Here is a 23,411-nt window from a genome sequence, read left to right as displayed (position 1 = left end):
ATCTACGACCTTTCTGGGATGGGATGCAAACAGGTTAATCACCATGTCATTGAAGTCTGGTAATTTTTGGATGAAGTCCCGCTCAATAGACAGCATAGCCAGGGCGTTCAGCCCATCCTGTCCCATAGCAATTTGGAGGAACGATTTGATCCTCTTAAGTGTACTGAAACACCTCTCTGACTCTGCAGATGACATTGGGGTTGTGGTGGCTAGTTGTGTTCATTTCAATGTTTCAGAAAAAAGTGCTCTGAAGAGTGTTCTCAGATTGTTCCCTGAGCACAATCACGCACTGGCTTAACACCTGCCACACCGGTTGTCTCATCAGCTTGCACGGCCGCAAATGGTGCCTGCGGTATTTCATCAGCCAATTTTTGTCCATAAACAGCTAACATACAATCAAACAACTCCTTTTGGCTTGTCTTAGACGTGTACTTGGCAACCTGTGTGTTTGACAGGTGATCGGCTAACCGGCTATCCAAAAAAAAAGAAGTGGTCAGCGAGGTCCAGAAACACACGCCCGCTGGAGTGAAGTCGGAGGTTCGTCGGACCCCCGCAGAGCTAGCTCACATGCCCCATAAAATGTAATACGGTCCACAATCCGTGATAATGGATGGCTGTTTTTCTTTACCAGCTCGTTGTGTGTCTGTACAGAAATGCGGTGGCCCTCATCAAGCCGATAGGCGATGTTAACTTTACCCAGCACTGATCGCGTTACGCTATTTCCAATGTGAATGGTGCTGCAGTCATGTTTCCTCATTTTGTCGGATAAATGTTTCAAATCCGCAATTCCTCGTTGGGTCCAAGCCGCGTCTCCCCCACAAAGCTAGCAAGGGGAACAGAACAGTGACTCCTTAGCTACACTTGCCGTTAGCCAATCCCTTCGTTGAAACTCAAGCAACACAAAACTTACGATTTTGTCGTTTGTCCTTTTGTGTTATTTGAACATCGTTCGGACGATGTGACCCCAGTCTCTCCACTTCCAATTTTTCCTCCAAAAACATTGAAGAAAAGTAAATAATCCACCTCGTTCACGCTAACACCCGCCACCGCCATTGCCACCGTCGCTCACCTTTCTCCTTCCCACTCTCACACAGTTTGTGCTGTCTGTGCTGTCATTGGTCAAAAGTCAGTGGCCTGTGGGCTGATTGAATTTAACCCAAATGCTCAACAAATCAAGGGGGCGTGCCAAGACACCTGTCACTCACGTAACACAAAGATGAATGGAAGTTGATGCAATTGTGTTTGGGCTGTAAAAAAATTAGCCCATTTAGATGTATTTTGTATTTTTCTTGTGACTATTTAGTGCTGCTGTTGCTCTTAGGTTCCACCAAAATTTAAAATATGTTCTAATGGTTTTTTAACAATAATTTTCTCATCTTTATTGTAAATACAATACTTTATTGTTTATACCAGCTGTCCCTCGATATATGTATTAGTTTGGATATGTGTGTTCTTGTAATTCTTGTAGTTTTTGGATATGTGTTTTTGTCTTTGTGTTGCACTGCTGTGGGCTGGGGGAAACGATATTTCAATATAAAATGACAAGGTGTTCCTGATTCCTATATACCCATGGCCTGAACTCTTACCATCTCTCCACATTACCAACATACAGTTTTGTAAACAGAGCCCTGTGAAAGTAAAGATATAATCCATATAAAACATTTCAATATCATTTATTCTTGGATGTGCATATTTATGCAGAATCATTTCATTAAAAAAAACAAAAAAAAACATCAGTGCACATGACTCTAAGTAGGGTCTGGGGAACCTGCCCCACCCAACATACAAACAAGATAGAACACGCTGACCCAGTGTGAACACACTGCCTGTAAGCATAAGCACTTGTATTTTGTGAAAATGCTGACCCATGTGAAAGTCCAGTACTCTCTTTTTCCTGTCTTGCACCACATTCCTTCTTCTTTGAAGATGGTTATTGCAATGGAAAAATACAAACTTATACTGGTTTTGCTGTAACCTTGGTAAAGAGACAAATGTAGTGGAAAGGTAGAGAGTCACTTGTTTCTAGTTAGACGTCACGTACTGCTCACATGTTTTGCCTACAACTTGTTTTGCCTACAACTGACCCTTCCACGGATGTCGGCGCATCCTTGGTGCTGAGACAGTGGCGGTTTTTCCATGACAACCTTGTTTGTCTCCACTTCTTTAGTCTAGAAGTGCTCTTTTTCACCACAACAAGGATAGCTGGTATGTGGTGTTCCCATGGCAGAGGGGGGAGTAGCTTGCACCTGCAGATGGAGGAGGCTGCTCCCTTTGTCTGGTGTCAGCAGAAAACCACATTCCATCCTGATATGCAAGTTGTTTGTGACGTCCTATAAAAGAATCATGTAACTAATGCTCTGTGCTCATTCTTGCCTTGGCGAGACTGAGACCACTTAAGTGCAATTTTCTCTGAATTAAACTTGCTCAGAGAGACAAGAATGACTATTTTCTTTTTATTACAAAGTTTGCCACCACAGTTATCAGTCCCCCTGTTCCTGTGTCACTGGTCAAGGCCCCGCTGCGGTAATATGAATGATAACTAGATTAGCAATGACAGCATGATAATAAACATGACCATGACTACCAATGAGGATGGCAGTCATATTTCATTTAAAAGTTCTGACTAAATGTGGTGAAATGAGAAATACAAGTTTACTTGTGAATTTAGGGTAGATGAACCTGGCTTGACCTGAAAATCACTGGCACTACGGTGGCCCTGTAGTTAGCACTGTTGCCTCACAGCAAGAAGGTCCTGGGTTTGAACCCCGGGCCGTCCCAGGTCCTTTCTGTGTGGAGTTTGCATGTTCTCCCCATGTCTGCGTGGGTTTCCTCCAGGTGCTCCGGTTTCCTTCCACCATCAAAAATACATGCAAGTTAGGGTTAATACTCCTGCCTGTGCCCCTGAGCAAGGCAATGGAAAGACGAACTGGAGTTGGTCCCCGGGTGCTGCAGCTGCCCACTGCTCCTATACAATAGGATGGGTTGAATGCAGAGAACAAATTTTGTTGTATGTATTTACAAATATAGTGTATTCTATTCTATCACCTAAACTAGGCTTTATTGAAGATATTTATTGCCACTAAAAAAACATAACCAGATGACAAAAGGATTATGGGAAAGTGTGTTTTCTTTAAAAAACATGTTTTTAAGAGAAGGACCATCAGGCTGCTGCCTTCCCTCCCGAAAAATGTGCAACGGACCATTTTGCCCCTAGTAAGGCCTACTTTAAGTTGGGCATGAAGTTGATAGTCAGGTCTGCCAGAAATGCAAACATGCATACTTCAACAGCAGATTGCCGTGTTGTGATACAAGCAAAATTACTTACAGCAGTAGTTTCAATAGGACATATACCTTTGTATTTGCTGGTACTCATGGCCAATGCTCAATGCAACTCATTGGACAAGATTTATAAATGTGAGTAGAATTGTATTTACTGCCACAAAAAAAACCAAAGTGAAAATCACAATTACATTTTATAAATTCAAATGCAATACACAAATCAATGTTTTTTTTATTTTTTTTTTGGTCTTGACCTGCAGTTGGTGGTGGCGTAATCATGACATTTTTGAGGAATATTTTCTTACCATTGGTAGGGAAATTCCCAAATATGTTGTGAAATGCCCTCCTGCACGACCAGCGTTTGCCTCCCTCTCATTAAGGGCATGCAAAAACACATCATTATTCCCATACAACAACCTATTTCACCCCTGCCATTACTGATTTTCCAACCTCTGAACTGCATAATGCTTAACAACTTAAAACAAACATACACTGACAATTTATCTTTATAGGCCTCTTTGATTAGTTGTTTTTTTTTTGTTTACTATAACGATAGAAAATAGCAGCAAGTAAAAGTGGGTGGCTTCATGGTGGAATTATAGAAAGTAATTATTTTTGCATTACTCATCTACAATTACTGTAAATGTTCCCGTCACATTTACTGTCATGAAGAAAAATGGAATGCATGGCAGCCTGCTTGTTGAGCCTTGGACTTTCATGGAAAACACATGTAGCAGCAGAGATGGCCAAGAAAAAAAAAAGAAGAAAAAAACAACAACCTGTATTGCACAACACTGGAAACCCTGATACAGCAGCCTATAAAACAGCAGAGAGCTCCAGTTGTGGGCACAGACGTGAAAATGAAGACAAAGATGAGTCCGTTCTTCCTTCTCGCTGTGGTTCCTTTGCTGGTGACAGCTCAGACGCCAGCTGCTCCTGACTACGAAGAGTTCCTCTCTAACTTCATATTTCCTCTGGGGAACTACCGCCCACTTCTGGATCAAGTCGACATCCAAACTGTGAGTATGTCAAGACAAGAGACCAGATGCTTTACCCTGACACAAAATATGGAGTATTTAAGCAACTGAATGAAATTTGAACAATTCAGAGTATTCATTTATGATTAATTTTGGCCATTTACTGTTTATTGTACTCTCTAATTTAGTTGGATCCCGAGGATGTGGACTTGTCTGCAGTGTCAGTCAAGAGTCTGGCATTTCCTGCACAAGAGACCGAATGTATCACTGTCGGAAGCTCCCCGTGGGAACATCAACACAAACTGTGTCCTCTGAAGGGAAACGGGGTAGGTCTAAGTCTCACATCACCGTCTCACTAAATTATTCACAGATTTCTGGGGTAGAGCAATGAGTTTTGCTGTGACACCAACAGGATTATTACTGGTTAACATATCTGCACAGTGCAGCTACAACCCTTTTTGTGGTTGAAGTTAAATAAATGGTGTTTTTTTTATGCAAACAATGAAAAAAACAATCTCTCTCTTTTGATTTTTAGAAACGGATGTTGTGCAAAGTAAAGGTTACCTACCCAAACCATGACGTCAGTGATATCAGTGCGTTTGAAATGAAGTGTGAAAGGGCAGAAGTGGAGGGACAACCACAGGTAAACAAACTCACGCTCCCCTGGTTAGATCATTTCTCACACATGCAGAGAGGAAGAACTGTGCAGTCAGGAATAAGTACGATTTAAGTTGGACTACTGCTCAGTCTGAGGCTCCAAAAAAATTAAACACATGCAGATTTGTCAAGACAAACCGGTCCTTTCATCATCCGTTTCTGCCAATGAACGGGCAGACATTTGGGGTCAACCAAACCACACAGACCAAATCAGTTGAGTGGTCATGGGTTCAACAACACTTTTGTGAACCTCCTGAACGTCACTAATGTCTATTTTTTTTTCTTTTCCTGCTCCCTGTAATGACAGGGAAGGGTTAGGACAAGGCGGAGCAGGTCTAGAAGGAGCTCAACAAGCCATCACGGGGGAAACCGAGGCCGACCAAGAGGCCGACCTGGAGGCCGACCTGGAGGCCGACCTGGAAGCCGACCAGGAAGCCGACGTGGATTTGGTTCACCAATTGCGGGACATAGAAGAAACGGCGGAGGTGTTTTTGCATAAGATTAACCATTAGGGTGGGTTCATTTCAATGAAAAAGCTTATGTGTATAGTTTTCACCCCAAGACTTTACATTTATTTAAATGTTAATCTTTTGAGCCATGTACTGTACTTGTTCTGTGATGTTAATCTGCTGGCTCACACAAAGTGATGACTGGGCCCCTGAAAAAGTCCAGGAAAGCCCCCCCCACCCACTCCCACTGTGCATGGCACACATAATTTTATGGGGGTTGGTTGGGGTGTATGCTACATTTTGTTAAAGCAACGAATCATTTTTTTAAACATGTAATTGTTTGGTAAGTGATGGGCACTAATTTGGTTCAAAATATGTTTTGGTGGTTGGGAGCACCCTGGTGGCTCGCCTGGTGGAGCGCGTGCCACATGTCAGGGCTGGGCCCTTGCTGCGGCACCCTGGGTGCAGGTCCGGCCCGGGTCCTTCGCTGCATGTCGCCCCCCTCTCTCTCCCCTGCCTTTCCTATCTCTGTCTACAGTAAACTGTCAAATAATTAAAAGCAGAAATGCCAAAACCAAAAAAAATTATAAAAAAAAAGTTTTGGTTGACACAAATTGAGGATGAGCATAGACAGGACATATCATGGGCCTCTCCTGGTGGCTGACCCCACCTGTTAATCTGTTATTTTAAGTCCAACTTTCCAATCTGTCATTTCTGAACCTTCTCAATGACTCATGTTGGCTGAATATTCTTGGATTTGTCTGAAACAATAAAGTGACTCGATTTGAAAATGTGAGACTCAATCATTCCCCTTTTCATAAGGACCTGATGCAGAGGAAATAGTTACCATTCTGAACTACCTGTTTAGACATAAACTCCAGAGAAGCTGTTTGTAAAACCTGCTTGCTTTTAATGGTTCATCCATCCATTATCCAAGCTGCTTATCCCAATTGGGGCCACGGGATGCTAGAGTCTATCCCAGCAGTCACTGGGGGGCAGGCAGGGAGACACCCTGGACAGGCCGCCAGGCCATCACAGGGCCCACACATTCACACCTAGGGACAATTTAGTATGGCTGTGGGAGGAAACCGGAGCACCCGGAGGAAACCCACGCAGACACGGGCAGAACATGCAAACTCCCCAGAGGACTCTTGAGGACTCACTCTTGAATTCCAGTTATCTGCTGTGTGCGACCAACATCTACTACTTTCACCTATTTGATCATTTAGATGTAACCTGAAAGACACGTTGACGCACACTCGCCATGCAAACACACAATGAAGAGAGGACTAAAATGTACATCGTATTTTATTTCTCAAATCAAACATGACATGTCCAGACACACTTCAATGATTAAATACACTCAAAATAAGATTAATTTGCCTCTCTATTCACTTACGGAAAACAAATCGAGGATCGTAAAGCTGAGTTGAAAACAAGGTTTTTTTTGTTTTGTTTTTACTTTTTTGGCATGTTTTCATTTTCAGCTAGTGTTTCTTAATTTACTTTAAAAAAAAACAAAAAACAAACCAACATAAGAAAATAATACACGTTTTAAAAACCAGTTCAACACTTGAAAGATGAAAACGTAGCACCTTGTACCAGTCGATATGATTAACCCGACCGGCGTGTGTAGTGGGTAAGAAGCCGTCGCACGCGCAGCTTGGTCGTGACTACACTACGTGGTACAGAGCACCCTCCTCATAGCGGGCCCGCACAGCTGCGGACGCGCAGACGGCGCCCGTCTCGGACGGGACGAAAAACCTTTTAGTGCGGTTCGCGACGCAGCTTCGAACGGTGTCAGGTCTGTCCCGTTTCCGACCCGTCACGCGAGCCGCGTTCACAACGTCGGGGTATGATGCCGCTGTACACTTCGCGTCGTACACAATGACTCGCCGAAGAAGAAACGAAAATAAATACTGTAAATATGTGCTGTCAAACCTATGAAAAGGTCAATCATATGGTTTACATGAGAGGGTTTCTGTATAGAGCTAATCCTAAGGCACTGCTTAAAAACAAAAATGACACAAAAAAAAAAACAAAAACAAAAAACGGTGAGCGGTCGACATGGAGACTGTCAACAGGAAACGACGCTGTGAATAAAGGAGACCTGCTTTTGGCTCTACATTTACATACTCACCGCATCTGTAAAGTGTGTTCATTCATTCATCCATTATCCACACCGCTTATCCTTACTCAGGGTCGCGGGGATGCTGGAGCCTATCCCAGCAGTCACTGGGCGGCAGGCGGGGACACACCTGGACAGGCCGCCAGGCCATCACAGGGCCAACACGCCAACACACACACACACACACACACACACATACACACACCTAGGGACAATTTAGTATGGCCGATTCACCTGACCTACATGTCTTTGGACTGTGGGAGGAAACCGAAGCCCCTGGAGGAAACCCATGCAGACACGGGGAGAAATTCTTCTCTGCATTTAACCCATCCTAACTGTGTAGCTAGGAGCAGTGGGCAGCCGCCGTGCAGCACCCGGGGACCAACTCCAGTTCTTCTTTCCATTGTCTTACTCAGGGGCACGGACAGGAGTATAAACCCTAACATGAATGTCTTTTTTTATGGTGGGGGAAACCGCAGCACCCGGAGAAAACCCACCGCAGACACGGGGAGAACATGCAAACTCCACACAGAGGACGACCCGGGATGACCCCCAAGGTTGGACTACCCCAGGGCTCGAACACAGGACCTTCCTTCTGCGAGGCAACCGTGCTAACCACTGCGCCACCGTGCCGCCTGTAAAGTGTACGTTACATCAAATTAAAAATCAATACCCTTGTAGCATAAGTGACCAAGTCAAAGGTGTTGCAGAAACACAGACATCATCCTGTATCGGGTGAGCTTTTACTGACCAGAGGTAACAACAACAACCTAGCGTACATTTGACCACAGTGCTGCCAGATGACCTGGTGTGGACAATAACAATATTATCCATGATAATGCAAAGCTTTATATACAAACAGTGAGAGAGGTCATTCAGGATGGAGACTGACTTGGTGTCCCTTTGTGACATGCCCTAGCTGACGCAATAGTGTCTATTAGAAGAAAAAAAAAATAGTATATTTTCTGTCAGTGCAAAATGCTGTATTAATGTTAGCATAATAATGTAGAAGTCAAAACCTGTCTTTTCAAACATGCACACGCTCACAAAGAAAACAGACCTGCTTAAAACACCCGGGAGAGCAAAGACACGGCTGCGCCCTGGGAGAAGTCTTACAGCGGTGGATTGATAAGCGCCACATAAATGTGGTCTAAAGCTCGATATAAATTTGGGATGACGCCGATATGAATAGTTGCAAGTGCATGATGCTTCCTTCTTTTTTTTCAATTCATCTTCTTTAACATGCATCTGGGGATGCCTTCTTTGATTGCGATAACAAAACTTTAGAGAGTAATACCACCGAAACCTTTTACACTACTACTTGCTTTAAAATAAACACCTCTAACTATTGCCTATTTATAGCCTGTTGCGTTGTGGGAGATTTTTTTTTATTATCTGGAGCTACTATTAAAGCTGAGGCAAAACATTTTTATTATGATTATGGCCAATTCACAATTTGCCAAGTTTTAGCCAAAATAAATATCTTTTTTTGTTGTTTTTCCAACAAATAATATTTTTTTTCAAAATAAAATGAGCTCAAAATTAAATAAGTAAGCCTGAACTTATGCTGAATATGAAAAGCATACTTTTTTTCTCCTCATATTCCCTTCGCAAACATAAAGCAAAACACTGAGATGACTTTTTTTTCCAATATCTTCAAACAAACAAAAAGCACAAACTGCAAAAGATCTAACAAGTAATGAGTGAAACGTCCAATACTGTGTGTGCGTTTGAGGAAAAGGGCACTCATTTTAGCAGCAAACAAAACCCATGTATACCAAACACGTGGAACTACAGCAATACCGCACTGTGTCTTGAGCAGTGAAAACTGTCCCTCATCGTCATCATCATCATCATCTCTAGGCCAGAAACGCCTGAAGCGATATCTGCTAGAGAGTGGCCGTCGGGGCACAGACTTGGCGTGGAGGATGTCTTTTGAAAACGAGGAGCAGGGGAGGTGTTAATACTGAGCAAAACTATTCAGAACAGACAGCAGCTTCTGAAGCCTCTGTATGTCCAGCATGGAGACGTGTTTCATCAAAGCCTGACAGGGCTTTTGTCAAGTATAGATCATGATGACTCAAGTGGTACGGCGGTACTGGTAGTATTTTTGATCTCTCTCAATCATTAGATTTCCAAGTACAAAAAAAAAGAAGAAGCATGGATTATTCACAGATAGTTAAGAGGCCAATGTGTATTTACAAATGACCAGGGCCAAGAAGAATATGATAAAAAAAAAGCTGGAATATAAAGCAAAAAGATCAAGTGGCTATGATACAACGTGCAGTCTTTGCAATAGAAGGCAAACACTATCCCGTGGGGAAAAAAAGGTCAGTTGTAAACTGTAAGCCTCTTAGATGCACACATGTAAGTTCAATTTTGCCCACGAGACATACGTAGCAGAAGTTGTCATGAGCCTGATGCATTCCACATTGAAAACAGCCCTCACCTCCCAACACAAAGAACAATCTTATCTGCACACACTTTACCAGCAAAACGTATGGACATGACATGACGAAGTGGAGATTAAAGGGATGGAAGACGTATGGTTTCCCTGATGCCATATTCCACCCGGTATGACAGGAGGAAGGGCATGGAGGTGCGGGGATAGTGGTTCTTTAACGAGTTCCTCCAACTACAAACACTGAGCAACGCTTTAAAGGTCCAATTTAGATTTTCCATGAAGATCATCTAAGGCCACAATGTTCGTTGAAGAAAGCAAAGTGTAAACACTACAGAAGAGAGAAGACAAAACAGTTATTATAGCTATGTGTCATTGACGGGAGAGAAAGCATATTGCGTGAACTCCATTCAAGGGGAGAAAAAAAAGTGGGGGGGTACTCCCTGCAATGCAGAATCAACAAACAGAGCAGGGGTTATGGACGTGTGTCATTTTACTGTGAGTTAAAGAGATAGCACATACCCTATGACATAAGGCACTTCAACAACTACTCCTGTTGCCCTGTTTAGGAGTAGATCCACTGTTGATCTCCTCTTCTCCTTCATCTTCCTCCTCTTCCTCTGTCCAGCCTCCCAGGTGGAGAGGAGTGGGCATAGACAGGCTGGCTGTATGACCGCTACGTGCCTGAGAACCTGAGTCGAGTGAGGATACAAAGGTATGGTCTAGTGAGCACAAAGAATTGTTGATGATTTCCAACGAAATATAAAATTCTGCCCTTTCTCACTCTTCAGGTTTGACCTCGGCAGTTTTCCTGCTTTCTGCACGTTTTCCATACTTTTAACAACTCCTACAGTGTAAAATCATATTCCATGTCTTCCAAATGAAGATCATGTATAGGAAGGTTGACTAAATTCAATTGCATGATTATCTGAATAAAAAAAGGAATGAAAGATAGAAAAAAGAATGATGAAAAGAAGAAAAAAAACCTTGAAAACACTGCTGTGTGAAGCAAGCTTTTTACACAGGCAGCATCAAGGTTTAGGGTCCTGTTCTGACAAGTCAGAATTTCCCCTAGTGCAAGATTATCTATCTGTTCACATGTTGACTGAACCCTTGAGATTGTGAAATTAAGAAAGTTTCTTAAGCCAATGGCTCAATTTTTTTTGGGTTTTGTAATATCCAGTGACATGTCATGGCCTTTGTTCCTCATTTGACTCTTACAGAGAAAGGCGTTTTTGGCCCATTCTACATGGTAAGGCTGAATTGGTGTCTGGGCTTGCAGATGAATGCATTCATTTACCAGTGTTAGTTTGTAGATCTCTCATTGGCACTGGGTTCTGCCACTGTCCTGGGGCTCCCAGGGGCTGGGAGCTCTGCTGGTGGACCTGGGGAGACAGTAATCTGTCAGAGCAAAAAATGACAAAACCCTATGCGAGTTACTGCCACCTCAACAAATACTCTTTACTTAGAGAGTTACTAGGCTGACAGATGTGACAAACACAAACATATGCACACATAGACACACACAAGGAGGAATGTAAATTCAATTGTGAAGCCTGGTGCGTAAAATCAAGTTCCAGTCCTGACATGTAGAAATTATTCTAATTTTCATTCAAATTACCTCATGCATGTAAATTGCATGGAGGCTCATCTCTGCTGAGGCTAACTCTGAGGGCAGCACATTGTTTCGGGTACGGGTGTCGCTGTTATACATACTGGGGAACAAGAAGAGAATTAAAACCAATAAAGAAACCAAAATATTTGTTTTCTATTTCACTAAAAACAAGTCCAAACAGAACATGTGATCAATAGACCAAATCTTTGCCATATTGTGATTCTATCAGGAGGGGATGTGATGTCGGTTGGGTACCTGTCAATAATGGTGCGGTTGCTGTGGTACATAGTGCTCTCGGGGTACGTGGCAGAAGGCTGGAGGCTGTGTGAGCGGTTGCGGCTGGCATGCGGAAGCTGGGAGGTGGACAGAGAGGCCAAGACGCTGGCGGCCGCCGAAGCGGCTGTACTTGGTGGCAGGAAACGGCGGTCTCGGCCCGGTAATCCAGTTGCAGTCAGAACAGGATGAGCCAGTACACTGGCCAAGACGTTGTTGGGCTGGACATGACAACAAAGTCCTTACGTTGAGTTATGTCCAGATATGTAAATTGTTAAATAAATGCTGAAGTAAAAGCAGAACTTTTCATGGTTTCTCATATTTGCCAGTGACCGAGCAATTGAAAAAAAAAAAAAAAACCCCAGCAGGGGAGAAGAATAGACATCACTGATAGATCTAATATGATTATTACTAGTTTTAATTATATTCAATAATAAATACAATCATCTTTTATATATTTTATAGAGAAAAATATATATAATGGATGTACTTTGTTGGTCTGTACTGACAAATCAACTAATCTGTCACACTATTGCTGAGACTGTTGTGAAAATGTCTCGCCCTTATGTCTGATTTTCTCTAAATAGGTTCAATAAAGGTTCTGATAATATTTTTAGCTAATGTAACATCAATCACTTCTCAATACACATCTTGAACATTTTCTAGAGAAAATGTTCATGTTATACATTCAAAAGTCTAACGTGCAAATATCTTTCCTACCCCAGAGCCAGATTCATTGGACAGTAGTGAGGCGCAAAGGGGAGCCTCGGAGAGCAGAAGCTGAGTGGACGGTCCTCCCTGAGCGTCCTGCTGCACCTTCTCCTTCAGATGGCTGATGAAGACTGAGCTCTCTTGGGGAGGCTGCCAGCGTGGGTTCTTGATGGTGAAGTGCATGAGGGACAACTCCGTCTTGCCATTCTCAGCCTGTTGATAGATAGAGGCCTCGGTCTGGCCCTCCGACATCCACTGCAAACACATCAGAAGGTCAGATGGGTCAGTGCAAAAAAACTCATGTTTGTACTGGTGAGAGAGCGCCGCATGAGTCAAAGATTCACTGACACCCAGACATTCTGAGTGTCTGCTGGCATCCCGGTTCTAAAAGCTTAACAGTAGTAATTCACTGAAGTTAACTGGCCTCACCATCGGGTTTCCGTGGCGTCGGATATCCATTTGTGCAAAAGAGCAGATGTCCCCCACTCCAACCACCTCCACAGTGAAGTTCCTGAAGAAATCAATGATCTCCAGTGACTTGTTCCTCAGGAGGAAGATGAGGATGAAGGGGGTGACAATAGGACTGAGCAACTCCTCCAAAATAAACACCTGTTTTGCAGAACAACAGTACATGCAATCAATAATAAAAATAAACTTTGTGAATAACACCTAAAAAGAACATACCATGTTATCTTTATTGAATAAAATAGAAAGAGAAATCTATCTAATACAAGACTTCGGGCCTATAAATACAATAATAACATAAGAGTAAATATACAATAATATTAAACATATGACTAACATTATCAAAATAACAGTACACCAATGACAATTGCATTGGAATTAAAAAGAACCTGGCCTTAATCTGTTTTTGGGGACAGTCAAAACGTTTTGGTTTTGGACCTAACGAGGATCTTGTTATAAGGATATAAAGGGCTCTGGGCTATATTTTAACAATCTGAGCGCACGCTCTAAAATGCATGGTGCAAGTGCATTTAGGGCATGTCCATATCTACTTTTGCTAGTCCCCCCCCCTTTTTCTCCCCAATTGTATCTGGCCAATTACCCCACTGTTCTGAGCCATCCCAGTCACTGCTCCAACCCCTCTGCTGAGCCGGGGAGGGCTGCAGACTGTGACATGCCTCCTCCGATACATGTGGAGTCGCCAGCCACTTCTTTTCACCTGACAGTGAGGCGTTTCACAAGGGGGATGTATCGCATTGGAGGGTCACTCTATTCCCCCCAGTTCCCCATTCCCCTTGAACAGGCGCCCCAACCTACCTGAGGAGGCTCTAGTGCAGCGACCACGACGCATACCCACATCCGGCTTCCCATCTGCAGACACAGCCAATTGCGTCTGTAGGGATGTCTGACCAAGCCAGAGGTAACACGGGGATTAAAACCGCCGAGCCCCCTGTTGATGGGCAACACAATAGACTGCCACGCCACCTGGATGCGCCCCCACTTTTGCTAGTTTAACTGCAGTGCAAAGTAAGGCGCATGGCTCAACGGGCTTGTACTTAGTCTCTTAATCATAGGTGTGTTTTGGGCAAAATATGAAATAAACCAATCAGAGTGTCATCTCCCATTACCTTTAAAAGCCAGGTGTGCTTGCACCTTGGTGGATTGCTATTATAATGGCAGATTTGCCAAGTAGTGGTAGTAGGAGTTGTGCAACCCCCCCCCCATGTAGGCGCATATTACCATCTTAATAATGCACCCATAAAATAACAGTAAAATACTGTGCCATTGACTTAAGACCAGAATTATGTTGGTCAATTGCACAATTGCTTTCTACAGCCTCAAGATAGCAATATGCCAACAATGCACCTGGCCACACCGCATTTTAAGACCAGCACACCCATGGGCACTCAGATGGGTGCAAGTAAATTGCTATTTAAACAACATGGGTGCTGGACAGAAAATGACAACTGCGTCAGTCTGAAACCAGTAAAGACACTTGTGTTGTGCTTGATGCCGTGTAGCACCCATGTTGTTTAAATAGCAAATGTACTTGCATCCATCTGAGTGCCCATAGGCACGCTGATGTGGTCAGGTACATTGTGAATTGCTATCTTGAGGCAGCGGAAAGCGATTGCGCGATCAACCAGCAAAATCCAAGTACACACTCAGCTGCAGATTGCAGTATGGGGTGTGGCTACACAGTCATGGGGCGAGGCTACACATGGTTCGCCCCGCCCAGGTTAAGGTTAGGGGTATAGCCCCGCCTCACTCTGCAGGCTGCAGCTGGGTGCTACTCGCAAAAATGGGGGTCTCCAGCACAAAGCGGCACCATGCGCAATGCAAATGTCTTTGCTAGTTTCAGACCAGCGCAGTTGTCATGTTTCCATCCAGTGCCCATGTTATTTAAACAGCAAATGTACTTGTGCCCATCTATGCGCCCATGGGCGTGTTGGTCTTAAAATGAGGTGTGGTCACGCGCATTGTTGGCGCATTGCTATCTTGAGGCAGCGGAAAGCAATTGCACAATTGACCAACAAAAACCTGGTCTTAAGTCAGTTACGCAGTATTTTACTGTTATTTTAAGGGCAAATTATTAAAATAGTAATATGTGCCTACATGGGGGGGGGGGGTGCACAATGCGCCATTATAATAGCTATCCACCAGGGTGCAAGCACACCTGGCTTTTAAAGGAAATGGAAGACGATACTGATTGGTTTATTTCATATTATGACTAACTGAGACTAAATACAACCCCTTTGAATTGTGCGCCATACTTTGTGCTCTGATTATCCACCCTTAAACTAGCGAAAGTGGATATGGACATGCCTAAATGCACTTGCACCATGTGCTTAGATCACTAAAATATAGCCCTAAAGCTCAATGGTGTAAAATGGGACTAAACTATTAATTGGCTTAAAATTAATGAATTAAAAAAAAAGACAAAAGGGATTCCAAAATCAACGGGAACGCCAGTGGAGTTCGGCTTAAATGGAAATGATTCTTACTTGATCATTCCTCTTGGATTTGGTTAAAGCCAAGCTTCTGAGAGATGGCCTGTGATTGTAATCATTAAATCAAACTGAAATTCTAAATTATCAATGTGCCAGAAATGCTTACTAGATAAAACATTAAGATATAGCTAAATGATAATACCATTAAGAAAACAATATCGCAAAAAAAATGCTTAATTAAGACTAAAAACTAATACACCAAGATACTTTTTTTTTTTTAGGATTACAAGTATAAAAACATACTGTGACGATGCAGTTTTAAAACACACGGTGTAATTTCATTTAGTAAAGATGATTGTGTGCGAGCAAGACAGGACAGGTTCTGTTAGGAAAACAGAATTATTCTCCAGCACCGCAGTTCGAGAGCGGTGCACAGCAGCATTGGGAAGGGCGAGTATTCTAACAGCAATGGCATAAATTCCAAGTCCATTTTGTAATTTCATAATAATCTATATAATAACTACCTTTTTGTTTCTCCAGTTAAGCATTTCTCAATCCTAATTACTCATTAGAATATTCGGCAGGATACTCGCTTACCAAAACAATCAATTGTTGCAGCGCCGCTTTCAATGTCATACTGCTCCTAGTTTTATCAAGCTTCAGCACTGACCACATGCATATTAAAAATAAAACTGACTGCAGGTCGAACCCAGTCATAATTTCACTTTTGGCTGCATCTCGTGTGTGTCAATCCAATGAGGTTCTGCCTCCCTTACCGCTTTATACTGGAACAGCTGCGCAACCTCGTCCCGCGTCTCGCTCTTGTTCGCATTGCCCCTCCAGTGGTCTGGCATATAATGAATGTGTGCCAGCACACACTGCAGCAGCTGCTCTGGACACCACACCATATGCTCATCTGGGATGAAGGACCTGGGGTGGTTTAGGGAACATTACATGTTGTTACCCTTTTCTTCGTGCGAAATTAAATGGCACAGTAAGTAAATTGGGAACATTGTAGAGTCCAAAATGGCTGATGTGATCCAACTACAGGAGACAAGAATGCCCCCACACACTCCCACCCCCACACAAAACTAGAAAAAGGTAATTAAAGGAAAAGTAATCATCTGGCTTTATAGATTAGCCACTCCAAAAAACAGCTGAAACTTACAAGTACAGACTCATTGACGGTACGTCATTAGATCGGTACTGAAGCAAAAAACTCCCAAAATCTGCTCCCTGGAATGTGCCCAAGAGCAAACCTGGATTTCATGAGCCATAACCCCCCAGCCCAAGCTTCCTCATCTTACAAAACAAAAACAAAATTCTACATGAAATACTGATTTTGCCTACACCTGCTACCCTCACCTTGCAATTGTGATGACCACCCCCAACACAGTGATCGCTGTCAGGATATGCTGTACTGTGAGGACATCTTCATCATAGACTGTCAAGGCAATGAGGACTGCCAGTACTGAGCCTGAGAAGAAAGCAATGTTCTTGGCCAGCACGGTCAGCAGCGGTGAGGTGAAGGAGTTCATGTACTTGGAGGTGGGCTTGTAGCCGCGGCCCAAACGCCCATGAAGCTCATGGTCCAGCTCGTTGAAGTGACGAAGGTAAAGGCGACCATAGAGGGACCAGCGCCGTGCACCCAGGCTTCCAGGCTCTCTGCGGATCACCTCAGTGTAACTAAAGAAGGCGTAGAGCACCTGCCATACTAGGATGAATGGGCACAGCAGCAGGTTGGCCAAGCCCATCAGCAAGATGATCCGGCTAAGCTGCTGGGCAAGTTCTAGGCGGTTTCCAGCTTTTTTGTATTTGGGGTGCAGGTTCCACTTGTTCTGGAACAGTGAGCCGGGCCCCCAGAAGAGGATTAGTTCAAAGTTGTACTTCAGGCCCTGGGTGAGAAAGACCACATTGCCCAGCAGGGGGAGCTGCAGCTGCACTGGTAGCAGAGATTTGTTGACCATGGCCACCATGTAGTTTTTGAAACGCAGGATGCGATGGTAAATGTCGAGCTCTGTCAGCTCTTTCTTGTGGATGCACATCTGCTGCTCTCGCTGCAAACTGATTAGTCGGTCCTGGACTTCTTGCCAAGTGAAGTTGCACAGCTCATCCTGGGAAGAGAATGTCAGGAACATGAAGCAGACCGACAGATAGACACCATCACCTCCTGTCAGTGACACTCAATGCCATTGTATGCCAGTCAGTATATCTCTTAGTATAAGCTCAGGTCAGCTGTTTCAATATTGCCAAGGATAAATCATGGTTATGGCACAAGTTTTGAATCAGGTCTTCAGGTTCAATACAGGCCTTACCATCCTGATCTTCAGTGCCTTGATGTAGAACTGCCGTATCTCCCAGTAGCTCAGGACATTGCAGAAAACTTTGATAAGTCGATAGAGCCAAAAAATAGCTGCCATGATAAGGAGGAATATAATCCAGCTGTTCTCTTGGATACTAGGTAAACAAACAAAAAAAAAAACAGAGAAATCCTATCAAAAGTTGAAAAATTGTTTAAAACAGGAGGAAACTCATTGGACAACTGACATTATAATTATACAGAATTATAATTGAACACTTGCATTTTGTGTTCGTGGGCACAAGGGTCAGCCCACCCCCAAACCCCTCTTCTAGCGTTGATACATAAATTCACCACTCAAGTAATATGTAACTCAATAAGTGATAAATATAGATCAGGAATCTTGCAATAGTTGCTTTCATATGTTGTGTCACATTAAAATCCCACCCTCTTCCTGTTTACAGGTTATGGGTTAGATGTCTTATGAACTACTACTACTACTACTACTACTACTTTTGTCTGCTCCCATTAGGGGTCACCACAGCGCATAATCCGTTTCCATTTCTTCCTGTCCTCTGCAGCTTCCTCTGTCACACCAGCCACCTGCATGTCCTCTCTCACCACATCCATAAACTTCCTCTTTGGCCTTCCTCTTTTCCTCTTCCCTGGCAGCTCCATATTCAGCATCCTTCTCCCTTCTCCCAGTATAACCAGCATCTCTCCTCCACACATGTCTAAACCATCACAGGCTTGCCTCTCTTGCTTTGTCTCATTCTGCAAAAAAGCAGACTTTCTGTGCATTCCATGTCAAAACCTATAATACACTGGATAACAAGCAGCAGCCTTATGAACATACCACAGCTTGTATCATTTTGATGTTTAAATGATCTTCTGGGTTAATGCAATTTCATTTCACAATCCAATTACTTAGAGATATATCAAAAGAAAATGTCAGCAGGTGCTAAGCACACAAATCTGGGATTAAGAAGAAGAAAAAAAAACAGAGCAAGGGTTAACGACATTATGAGAAAGTGGTTCCAAAGACCAAGATCCACTGTTCCTAATTTGGAATGCCCCGCAGGTATTGTGCGTCATCAACTTTAAAGTATAAACAACCATTCATCCATGGTCAAGACCAGTGGCAAATTGGTAATAGGCCTGCTAGAGAAAAACAAGCAGGGCCTAAGCTACATCTTGGAAAAAGAACTCAGTGAACTGGGGGTGGGGGCTTCACCTTGCAGCTGGCTGGTGAGGTGTCATATGGTCATCAGGCTTCTAGCCCAGCCACGCTGTCAGTATTGCTTGCTACTCAGCTGGCCAGTTTTACCACACATGAGCTATCAGTTACACCTGTCTTGTTTCCAAGAGCCCCTGAACATAGTGCACACATAACTTCCTCCAAGAAGTCAACCACTACCACAGTGTTGCAACTTGGGGCTACTGATTATCGAGGTTTCTTTGAGGTAAACAGCAACACAAGTATGTTTTGACCCGACTCACAAATGCATTACAAAATAAGCAATAACAATGCAAAGGTCTGCCGCCCCATGACTACTGGGATAGGCTCAAATATCCCCGCGACCCTGAGAGCCAGATAAGCGGTTTGGATAATGGATGGATGGATGAATGCAAAGGTCTTAATTCACCCTAATGTGTCAGCTTTGAAGCATTAAAGCTGATGTGGTATTATTATGCTTTATTCCACATTGCTCCAGGAGTAAGCCGTCAGCTTTTCAACACTTTCATGACTTAAATACCTAAGTTCTTATCAAAATTCAATAGAATGTCGTTGTGAAAACTTCACATTATTTTGGAAAACCACTTCAAAATAAATTTAACCTGACTTGCCGGGCAAGCATGGTTTGATATTATCCATAACAAACCAAAAGAAGATGATCTGGTAATTCCTAGTTGCTACCAGAATTCAGACTTTTTTTCAACTTGTAAACAACACAGTTCGAGCTAATTGAGCAGGTACAGCCACTACCTTGAGGTACGCATGCATCCTAACTGGTCTGGGATCAAATCCCAACAGAAAATGTCAATCTAATGTCTCCCCTACTATGTCTCCATCTCAGTCTTCCAACGGTCAGAATGAATAAAACAAGGTTTTATGTGAAATCAAAATATCACTATGACAACTTAAGTCAGCTGGTTGGGTGTACAAGATCTCAAATGGCATTACGTGCGCAATCAAATAAAACTTTTCTATGATAGTCAACCACAGAGCTAAAGAGGTGACAATCATTTGCATCTGCCAAACATGTTAAATAAAGGGGGCTTTCATTATATTCTGGGTCAAAGAAAGGAACCCACAGGGTATGGTAAAAGTAGGTCACTGCTCCATATTCCTCGCTTTTTTATGTAAGGGTAGCTTAAATTCTGAGACCGCAATTGACACAATCAAATAAAAAAAATTCAGCCTTTGAATGGTAAGTCACAACTGAATAAGGCTTGTCAAATTAAATCCCACCAAATGCCCAGTGAAGTTTAAAACATCCCTGATATTACCATGGATCTCATGGGTTGAGAACACAGTAACCAATTTGCTATTGTGGAAGTCACTGGGATAAAAGAATAGGAATGCCACTTTTGAAGACTGTACATGTTTTCCAATAATTCTAATATTAATAATAATATGTCGACTTGAAATTGTACAACAGATATTACTACTGATTTCATGTGAGCCAATTTTCACACACCTTGCTTCAAATGCTCTCTTTGTCCAATTATTACACATGATTACCTCTCGGTGCACTGCTGGCTAGGTAGGATGGCATCTGGCAGAGTGACCTTGTTCCTGTCCAAGGGGTTTTGTCCTGGTGCTGTGTGGTTGACTGCCCGGTTGGCAAACAAGACATCATACTCCACACAGTTGAAGAGGAACGTTGTAAATGTGACAACGAACAGGAACTGACTGTGAGGAGTGATTGAAAACAGGCTGAGATTAACCACAGATAAGAGAGGTTGGGCATCAAATAGGCTAATCATTCCAACTATAGCATTTAGTAAGAGCAAAAATAAATTGTAGATGACTTCTGATGGTCAAGCCACTGAGTGAACTATTTGATCTTTCAACTATTGGATCATTCATTTAGAATATTCTGCAATCTTCAGAAATATGCTGACAGGTTGTTTTGAGTGGTTGTGATATGGATGCATTTTTTTTTAAACTCCACTGTAAATGAACCTAGTAAACAGTGTGGAGAAGCGAATAAACATTAGATTAAGATCTCGCAAAAAGGACAACTTGCTGACTTGTTGGGCCATTGCAAGCCATCTCAGGACAGTTAACTAGTCAGTCACTGTCCTGACTGGGACAGAACTTGGTAGGCCTCTTGGTATCAGTTTTTACTCATATGTGCATCTCAATTTATTACCATGCACTCATGTGTGTTGGTTCAGAAACTCCTGTATGACCTACCTCTTTTCACAATCAACTACACTGATAAATTGTCCTTGACAGGAGATACAGGCTTAAAGAATAAGTCACAGAAAAGAGATGTTGAAATCATTTGTGAAAATCCAAGTAATTAATGTATGATCATCTTGAAGAAAAAATTAAAGCAGTAATATTTGAGCAGGGAAGAAGTTTTTGAAGCTAATGCAGTTCAGTAGAAAAAGATGATGTTGGGCTTTGCCAGCACTCTGTGAGGCAACTCTTCAATTCTGCTGGTTGAACTTGTTCATTCTAAGCCTGAGGCATACTTAAATGTAAAAACAACATGAAAAAAGGCTATCTGTAACATAATGTATTTTAAATCATATTTTGATTTGACATGTTTCTCATTACTGTACAATCAAACTCCAAATATTCCTAATTAAATTGATATTCCTGTATTTTTTTAATCATCAATTTCACATGGAGAAAGGCATTGACAACAAGTGTTACTTACATGAGTTCAAAGAACTCTGACATCATCATACAAGCGAAGCCATTCTTTTGATGGAAATGATAGATGTGGATAGTCAGGTTAATGGAAATTTAAGATATTATTTTAGACTTGGACAGCAAAAATGTAGCGGGTAGAGACAATCTTCAGCAATACACAAAAGTGCACTAGCGTGCACAAAGATCTCAATGAAGTTATGTCTGTTTGTGTGAAATCCACTTTCAAATTGAGCCGTATAGTAACATAGTAAAACTACGTCAATAGATTCTAAATGTTAAATGGCATGCAACACCCTTAATATAAAAAGACTGAATCATATCAAATGTCAATGCAATTTACAATTTGATAGTTATCAGCTACCAAAGTTCCACTGAAATGTAAAGGATATTCTTGTGAAGAAATTATCCAGGTTCTTGATGTGATGCCATGAGTCTGTAACAGAATGGGCATAAAATCATGAGACAGCTTTTCCAAAAGTGACACCATCTTCAAGACTGTTAACCTCATTAGAAAAAGAAAAATCAACTCACTCAAAGCAAATGTTCAAAGTGGCAATTTTTTTGTAACAGCATGTGCAGTACTTAAATATCAATTTGGACCAAGCCTGGCAACACAATTAACAATGTATTTTCAAATCAAGTCAAGTCTATATATATAGACCTAAATTCAGTTAGTCTCAGAGGGGTTTACATCCACACAGTGAAAAGACACAGACACAATAACAAACAATGGATGACACCCTTTATTCTTAGTCTTAAGTTGGATGAGAAAAAAACTTCACAGGAAGAAACACAGATAAATAATTTGATAAAAACAATAGGGAAGAAATATTCATTTCAGGGGACACATCAAAATAGGGATTCCTCTTTCATGACAGGTGTTCACCAGTCGCCAAGTGGGCAAGGAGGACAGATGTAGAGATAAAACACATAATGTCTAAACTTACTGATGACTAACCGATGCAAGCATATCGCATTCTCAAGTAAGCATTAAGCATATCTGATATTGTTCACCTTTAAGGCCTTCTGGCACATGAACCAATAAATCCTCTTCGCCTGGTGGTGAATCCTCCTCGAAGTCCTCAATTCTCTGATATTCCTGGTAAGCTTCAAAGTTGGCCATTGCACTTCACATTCTTACAGTCGCTCCCTACGACCAATACGACAACAATAAATAGCTGCAAGAGAATCCTCGCTACATGGCTAGCCTGTAGTTGCAACACTCGAATACATCACACTAACGTCACAACACCAGATAGCTCACTTGCTAGTTTGACAACCAGTGGTTAATGACGAGCTAACTTGATGAACTTGGCTGATACCAAGCCTGTTTTAGCTAATAGTTGTACCTGCATGTAGGTGGCTGAGCCACTGTCTGGTGGCTGGCCTGACACCGAATGATTCAGCCACTCGTCTAAAGGCTGCTACGATTTGTTTTGTTCCCCCACTTGGTCCATTCGCTAAATCTTGACCTCCTTTCGCTTTACTTTGACAAAACAAATCCTGGAAGAGCACTCTTAGCTTGGTAACGCCAGATCTGACCACAATAAAGACTAAATTCGGTGTTTAATCGAGCTGTCTCGCCAGGTAATAACTCGGCTTCCAGAAATAGACTATCCGTGCGGCTCCACTGTTTTGTCTTTCACAAGCAAATGTCAACAAAACATCGTTAACGTCATTTTGCGCTGCGTTGCGTCACTTCCTGGAATTGCGAGTCGTATTATTATTATTTTTTACATTTTTAAATACATTTCACGATTTATTCCGACGGAAATATTAGCTCGAAATTCCCAAAGACTTTGGAGCGGAACGCGT

The 23,411-nt window shown here is 42.5% G+C and overlaps 1 protein-coding gene across 1 annotated transcript; it reads right to left on the bottom strand.

The window, feature by feature from the left end:
• Positions 1-8,125: 8,125 nt before the first annotated feature.
• atg9b (autophagy related 9B) lies at positions 8,126-23,214 on the bottom strand. The gene is made up of 15 exons (XM_056292896.1): positions 22,946-23,214; positions 22,611-22,746; positions 21,986-22,029; positions 21,601-21,665; positions 20,451-20,621; positions 17,721-17,862; positions 16,771-17,519; positions 16,182-16,335; positions 12,920-13,099; positions 12,500-12,745; positions 11,762-12,000; positions 11,513-11,606; positions 11,192-11,276; positions 10,414-10,583; positions 8,126-10,222 (listed from the first exon to the last, which is right to left on the bottom strand). The coding sequence occupies exons 2-14, from the start codon at positions 22,717-22,719 to the stop codon at positions 10,432-10,434; spliced, it is 2,430 nt and encodes an 809-aa protein (XP_056148871.1). The 5' UTR covers positions 22,720-22,746; positions 22,946-23,214; the 3' UTR covers positions 8,126-10,222; positions 10,414-10,431.
• Between the last annotated feature and the right edge of the window lie 197 nt (positions 23,215-23,411).

The sequence above is a fragment of the Lampris incognitus genome, chromosome 14 (assembly GCF_029633865.1).
Source record: "Lampris incognitus isolate fLamInc1 chromosome 14, fLamInc1.hap2, whole genome shotgun sequence".
Lineage (NCBI taxonomy): Eukaryota > Metazoa > Chordata > Actinopteri > Lampriformes > Lampridae > Lampris > Lampris incognitus.
This window is presented reverse-complemented; position numbering and strand designations above follow the sequence as displayed.

What these genes read in the sequence shown, in the direction of transcription:
- atg9b (XM_056292896.1), bottom strand. Translation starts at nt 22,719, where the DNA reads ATGGCCAACTTTGAAGCTTACCAGGAATATCAGAGAATTGAGGACTTC. An exon ending in AGCTGTTCCAGTATAAAGCG is followed by an intron (nt 13,100 to 16,181) that starts GTAAGGGAGGCA and finishes TCTGCAAAACAG; the next exon opens with GTGTTTATTTTGGAGGAGTT. An exon ending in ATGCAATTTACATGCATGAG is followed by an intron (nt 11,277 to 11,512) that starts GTAATTTGAATG and finishes CTGTCTCCCCAG; the next exon opens with GTCCACCAGCAGAGCTCCCA.